This window comes from Cyprinodon variegatus, unplaced genomic scaffold (genome assembly GCF_000732505.1).
Source record: "Cyprinodon variegatus isolate N-32 unplaced genomic scaffold, C_variegatus-1.0 Scaffold13, whole genome shotgun sequence".
NCBI classification, from domain to species: domain Eukaryota; kingdom Metazoa; phylum Chordata; class Actinopteri; order Cyprinodontiformes; family Cyprinodontidae; genus Cyprinodon; species Cyprinodon variegatus.
The window spans coordinates 1,413,463-1,420,446 of NW_015150466.1; the positions used below are offsets into that span (position 1 = coordinate 1,413,463).

The following is a 6,984-nucleotide window of genomic DNA, read 5'->3' on the forward strand; positions in this document are numbered from 1 at the left end:
GAGAGGATTTAAAAGGAAGAGAATGGAAAGGGGGGGCAAAGGTGCAGCCATGCAGGGAGATAGAGACGGACGTGAGGGCAGAGGGACGCGGTGAGAGCTAGCAGGGAAACATGGAGGGGGTGTGGGGGGGGTGATAATTCAGTAGCAAAACCAGAAGTTAGACAGACCCGCTGCCAAAGCACAACTAAAACCCCTTAAATCACTTAAACCATCAATCAAGAACAATTTCAGTCTCTCCTTGAACTTTCCTCCAGGATTCACCATCTTGATTTAGTTCTCCTAACTTTGCAATAAAAACAGGCTCCGCCCCAAGCAAACAGGGGGGGCCCGGTTACACCAGCAGCACCAGCAGCACCAGCAGCACCAGCAGCTCCAGGACTCTCCGCTCTGAGCCGCTCACTTCATCCCACGGTTAAAATGCTCCAGAACGGTGGAGTTAGTTTTCTCAAAGATCCACTGCTGGCTGGAGGACGAAGGGTCGCAGGTGTTCATGAAGATCCGCCTCTCGTTGGCGTTGCTGTCCACGCAGCTGTTGCTGACGGGGTGATAGAGGCTTTTGTCCTGGAAAACCAGACAGGAAGGAAGGATGTGAGACTTTCTGATGGGTTATCAACAGATTTCAGAGATGATTTTATTTATTCCAGCCTCTAAAATATCAGGAACGATCCGGCGTTTAGTTTAGCAGCAGAGGCAGCTGTTGGTCTGTATGAGCAGCTATGGAAAGACATCAGCAATATAATGAGCCAACATTTAAAGGAATGAAAGAATAAAATTAATCTTATTGACTCCAGTGATCTTAGAGCTTATAAAGCTAAAAAATATAGAAAATGACTGATTAGCTTTATTTAGACTCTAGATTTATCATTGAGCCGGTTTAATGTTTACATTGATGACAGGAAATATAGAAAAAAAACGTTTATTTTCTCTAAATATATATATTAGTATGTTTAGCAGTGGGTAGCACTGCTGCCTCGCAGAAAGAAGGTTCTGGGTTCCATTCCCGGCCCGGGGTCTTTCTGCATGGAGTCTGCATGTTCTCCCTGAGCATGGTGGGTTCTCTCTGGGTACTCCTGCTTCCTCCCACAGTCCAAAACCACTATTAGGTTAATTGGCTTCTCTAACTTCTCCTTAGGTGTGATTGAATGGTTGTTTGTCTCTGTGTTTCCCTGCGATGGACTGGAGACCTGTCCAGGGTGGACCCCCTCCCTCACCCGTAGAAATCTGCAGATAGACAGCAGCCCCCCTCACCACCCCAGCTGGGATAAAGCGTGTCAGATGGGTGGGTGGATGTTGCAGGCTTACGAAGAAGGTGCATCTAAAGCTCGGCCTAACTTCCATCACCAGCAGGAAAACTGGGAGAAAATGACTGGAAATGAAAGAAGGTGCCCCCCCCCCATACTGTGGTGGGATCCTCAGGGATCGGTGCTGAATTCATTGAATAAAATGACCAACATTCTTCTAGCGCATCATGATTGATGGACAGACAGTAAAACAAAGGTTGCTGCCAAAGGTGGTTCAACTAGATTCTATTAAAGTTTCAGTTTGTCTAATTAGCATAATGACATAAATGCTGCTGTATAAATAACTTTTAAACCGAGTAAGGAGAGAAAACCCACCAAACCATCACCAGATGCATTAAAGCCTCTGAATAAAGCTGCACATTATTGATTCCTTCCCTGCATTCAGAGTAAAATGGCGTGCCGTACCTTCCTGTAGCGCCACAGCTGGTTTCCCCTCATGCCGTGGCAGTCGTACAGCGTTACAGGACTGTGGTGTGAAACGGCATCAAAGCAGACTTTCTTGGTGTGCATCGGGTCACCAACCCTGATGTCTTCTCTCCAGCCAAAGGTGAACACCTGCAGGAAAGCAGGACTCCATTAGGAATCCAGACTAATCAATCTGGGAAAGCAGACTTTGATCATCTGGTCTCCATCCACCAGTACTTTACTGGTTTTCATCTAAAGCTTGAAGCTGCAGCGTCTCTGACTCTCCAACATTTCTCCTTCTGTAAAGACCTGAGGAGATCATCCACTGAGGGACCTGGAGGGATTTCCAGCAAACCCATTTCTCCTCCGTGCCAAAAAACAACGACTTGCAAACATGTCGCAAATAAAACTACAGAAGCTCTTTGGACAAAAGCAATTAAACTGTGGAAGCTGTGAGACGTCCAGGAAACAAAGCGGACGTTTAATCCATTAAAGTTAAAGCTTCTCCAAACAGCAGCCTTCAGAGACTTTAGGAGGTAATGAAGTCCTCGCCTGTGTTTGACATTCATGTCCGTTTAGCTGAGAGGGATGAATCATAAAGAGACAATAAGATGGTGAAACCAGTGAGGACGAATGTTAGATCCATACTTTATTACTGGAATGTTTGGTCAGAGAGACTGAAAGGTTTATTATTATAAGAATCAGGTTAATAAACCTAAAGCTGCAGAATGACGCATCATTAAATATATTTCATTGCTTCAGATGTTAGCAGCTGGTTTCCTATAAAATGTTTTAACGGATCGCTCATCAGAACATTGTTGTTTTAATCTGGACTTAATTAGATCTGCAGTTAGACTGAAACTGCTAAAAGCAGAGCAGTAAGAGGAAACGTTTTAAAACATTACTGGGTTAAAATCAGCCTGATTGCATAAAGAAGCAGCTCTCTGGTTTTCATATATAATAAAATTATTGACATTTATTAGCAGGAACATGAGCTCATTCAGCTTCATATGGTTCTAAGACTTTACAGATTTCTGCACCATCTGCAAACAATTGCTTTCCAATTAAATTAGGTTGCCCTGTTGCATTATTATGTTATATTATTATTGTTTCTGGTCCATCTGTTAGTGAAAAACTAAGTTTTTTCAGTATTTACCATAAAGACACGTTTAGTGAGTAAATAAGGAAGTAAATTCTGCAGCAGAGACCTGGAAAGAAAAACTCTAAGATCAGGTGTTTCCTGCTTCTTTTAAACACGCATTAAACTCTGATATTGTTTATCTTATAAAGTCATCTCTGCTTCCAGTGTTTAGCTTTCACTGAAAGGGAAATCTACACTTCTTACTATCTATACTCTAATATCTATATAAACTAGCCCATTCTGCAGGGTTTGGGTTCTCCTTCCTATAACTGATATTTCATGTTACCTAGTTCTGCTTTAACTAAATAAAATGTATTTTATCTGTGTAAGTATCTGACTTTACGCCTAAACTTAAACTGAAATGCTTGAATTAGTTTGAATCTAATGTATTTTTCATGCTTTGCTTCTATAATTATTTTTCTGTAAAGTATTGAACTGAACAGAACCTTCCTGTAGAGCAAACCGGGTCAGAATACTGGTCTGCCTGCAGATGCAGAAACATTTATTATATCTCTTAATCCTAAACAAATGTTTTGTCGGAGACCAATTAACTAACTGAGCTACAGTGATAAGAAGGTCTTAAGCTGTTAAACCACGCCGCCTAATGTGGCAGAGATAAGAAAATTAATTACCTGCAGCAAAGATGTGAGAGCAGAGGCCGCCTAAAGTTCTGCAGAACAAACTTAAATATACTGACTGACTGAACATAGGCAAAACTAACACTGACCTAAAAGTAGTAAATCTTTAAAACTGAAACTATTATCATCATTATACAAACTAAAAATGCAAAAATAAATATATAAAAAAAGATGGATGCTAAAATACTTGAGGATATTCCAGTTCCTGAAAAGCTCCAGGACAGTTTTGTGCAGCAGCAGGAACCTCCAGAGGTTCATGCTGTCGCCCCAACAGAACCAGAGGCAGAAATGAATCTTCAGAAACAGCAAGAAGCCTTTTAAACTGCAGCCTAGAAACACAGAGGCAGCAAAGAAGCCAAATGTTTCCCAGTAAACAAGATAAAACCAGTAAAACTCCCTGAAACCGTTCCTGTCTGGGATCCCTCCTCATCCCAGCAAACAGGCAGCTGCTTATTCCTTCTAAAGACTTTTACATTAATTAACAAGCGTAATGAAAACCACTCTGAACAAACAGAATGAATGAATAATCTAAACATGTAGATGAAATGAATCAGTAAAAGTGGGATAGGTTGTACCTGTCCATGACTCCAGCTAACGTCCACCCGGCCCTTCACGCAGCTCTCCAGACGGATGGGGCTTCCAGACACAAAGTGTTTGCTCTCCAAGCACAAACCGCTGCCGACGTTACGGACCTGCAGCGAACCACAGTAGATAAATCACAGCCAGGAAAAGCACTGAAGCTGCAGGAGCAGCAATTAGGTACAGGATTTAAAAACTGTTCTTAACAGAAACATAATCTAACAGACGCACATCTGGACAAACACCTGTAACAGTCAAAATAACAAGTCAGAGTTATGCTTAATAAAGTCTGATGTCTTTAAACTAGTTTATTCTATGAATTCATTAGGTTACAGATTAGATTATGCTAAAACCACAACAACTATCAACATTATGGCCCATGGTCTCCCATAGCCTCCCATGGCCTCCCATGGCCACCCATGGTCTCCCATAGCCTCCCATGGCCTCCCATAGCCTCCCATGGCCTCCCATGGCCTCCCATGGTCTCCCATGGTCTCCCATGGCCTCCCATAGCCTCCCATAGCCTCCCATGGTCTCCCATAGCCTCCCATAGCCTCCCATGGTCTCCCATAGCCACCCATAGCCTCCCATAGTCTTCCATGGCCTTCAATGGTCTCTGATAGCCTCTGGAGAAAGTCTCCTGGATGTGGGAGCTGAATACATCCCTGACAGAGTGCTCTACCAGACTACCAAGTCGATGGTTGACCTGTTGCCTGTCAGGTGCGCAGACTGACCTCCTCATGGTCAAACATGGCGTTCATTACGTCCATGACTCCAACAGAAGTCCAATAATGAAACATCAGGTGGAATTCAGCCCAAACTGTTTTGATGGCAACAAAAAACATTTGACTGAGATGCCAAAAATATTACATTTTTATAACTTTAAATCTATTCTAGATTATTCATTCAAACTAACTTAAACAGTGAACTAAAGGAAAGGTTACCTCCCCCCATGCAGCAGCGGGGGGCTCCACAGGCGGGTAATGTTTAGGCAGATCCCAGGCCACCTCGCTCATGAACCACTTAAAATTCTTGCAGTTGAGTTTGCTGCGTAGCTCCTTCTGCGACGTCACGTCTCCCGCTGACAGGTGGCGGTACTCGGGCCGCCGCTGGTAGATGTACTCGGCGTACTCATCCATCCACACCTCTGCTACACGCTTCAGGTTCTGAAATCAGAGCAGAATTATTCAGCTACGGCCATTTTAGATTAATCCTTCTCCTAACATAGAGTTTAATTCTGTTACTTTTTATGAATATCGCTTAAATAAGTTTTGTAGCAACAATAAGCAATTTCTTTGAAGACACAATGGAGAGGATTGCTGACTGAAAATTCCAGCAGTCCCCAAGTGACTGACCAAGACGGTAAGCCGTAAAGGTCATGCCAAAGAGGACGGCCGTTAACTGACTGCTACATTCAAACAAAGTATTAAAGTATCGATCATTATAAGACATTTTAATCAAAGAAAACAGTGATGTAGATGTAACAGTAACATTAGCAGCCTTGACAGATAACAGGTTAATTCAGGCCCTGGGAAACATTTAATACCTTCACTAAGCTACCTCTAACATACGGGCAGGTTTAGAAAATAATGTCCAGTGCTAAGGAGAAACTGGACGGTTACTCAGGGGTCTAAAGTCCTCTTTAAAGATCAAAGGCAGTTAGAGTTTATTCAACTATCAAGGTCCGATAGCCTGAGAGAGACGGGAGAGGAACAGAATCCATTTGCTTTAGATTTAAGACACAGAAGTAAAGATTTTTTAATATAAACCGTCTGATTTATTTCCAGCAAGATTGAAACAACTATTACCTGCTTCTGCTGTACAGTGCAGAGAAACACCTTTAAGTGAGGCAAACTTCTCTGATTAGTTTTATGTATTTATTTCCTAATTAATGAGAAGTCATTTTTAATAACATTAAACATTATTACTTAATTTAACAAAAATTAATACCAGATATAAATAATCAGTGTTTAATCAGCGGCAGTGTAAGTTTAAAAATTTTTTGAAATGAACCTAAATTGACATTAGAACTAATTTTAGAAACATTCTACAAACAAATCGATGTTATCTCTTTAATAAATTCTGGCAATATGAACATCTGAGTGTAAATATTACTGTATCAATTGACTAGATTCCAAATTTGGCTTCAAATTCCCATGTAGAAACAATCCACCAGGGTAATTAGAGATTCAAGCATTTGAAGCTTTATTAATGTAAAGGATTAGAGGAAGGAGCTGCTTCTGAAGAGTGCCTGCATGTTTAGGAGAACAGGCTGAAGCCTTAGAGGTACGAACGATGAAAGGAAGAATAATCCGGGCTCAGCAAGGCTCCCAGGGCAGAATAAAAACATCTCCTCCAGCCTCACAGCTACAGATGTTTTGGGAAAGTGCTTCCAGCCACACAGAGACCCTGCAGCACGGCTCATTGCCTGCAGCCAAACTAAAGCTCTCAGCTACTTTAGCTGAACCTGAGAGCAGCGCCTGCTTTTCCCAGCAGGCTGACTGCATTCACAGGATCCTGTGATCCACACAGGCTGTCAGCGAAGCCGTCTGGAGGATTTTAGATTCACAACCGCAGCGTCTGCTAGAGGGACCTGCTGACTGTAGCAGTTATAGGAGAAATATGCTTCCTCACTGAGACATGCTCAAAGACCTTTATACTGAAATGGGACAGGAAAATTATTTACTTCAAACTTCTACAACTTAGAAATGCTCCAACAATACAAACTCAAGAATCCAGATTCAAATATATTTAAATTAATTACAACAATAATGCAAAGTTGGGATGTTTGGAGCAGTGAACACTAAAACTAAAAAACAAAGAATTCAAGCACTGCTGGTATAAACCTGTGAAAGCACGCTATCAAGCTAATGTCTAACGTGACTAAAACAGTCCTGCTTCTCAGTTCATGAGAACGTGA

At 41.9% G+C, this 6,984-nt stretch overlaps 1 protein-coding gene across 1 annotated transcript in view; it reads right to left on the reverse strand.

Moving 5' to 3' along the window:
* Positions 1–6: 6 nt before the first annotated feature.
* Positions 7–6,984, reverse strand: part of galnt10 (polypeptide N-acetylgalactosaminyltransferase 10) — a 118,978-nt gene continuing 112,000 nt past the window's right edge. The window contains exons 9-12 of the mRNA XM_015382589.1: positions 5,009–5,230; positions 4,061–4,177; positions 1,707–1,856; positions 7–561 (exon numbers count right to left, since the gene is read on the reverse strand). Coding sequence (XP_015238075.1) covers positions 397–561; positions 1,707–1,856; positions 4,061–4,177; positions 5,009–5,230 — 654 coding nt within the window. The 3' untranslated portion in view covers positions 7–396. The remainder of the gene's footprint in view (positions 562–1,706; positions 1,857–4,060; positions 4,178–5,008; positions 5,231–6,984) is intronic.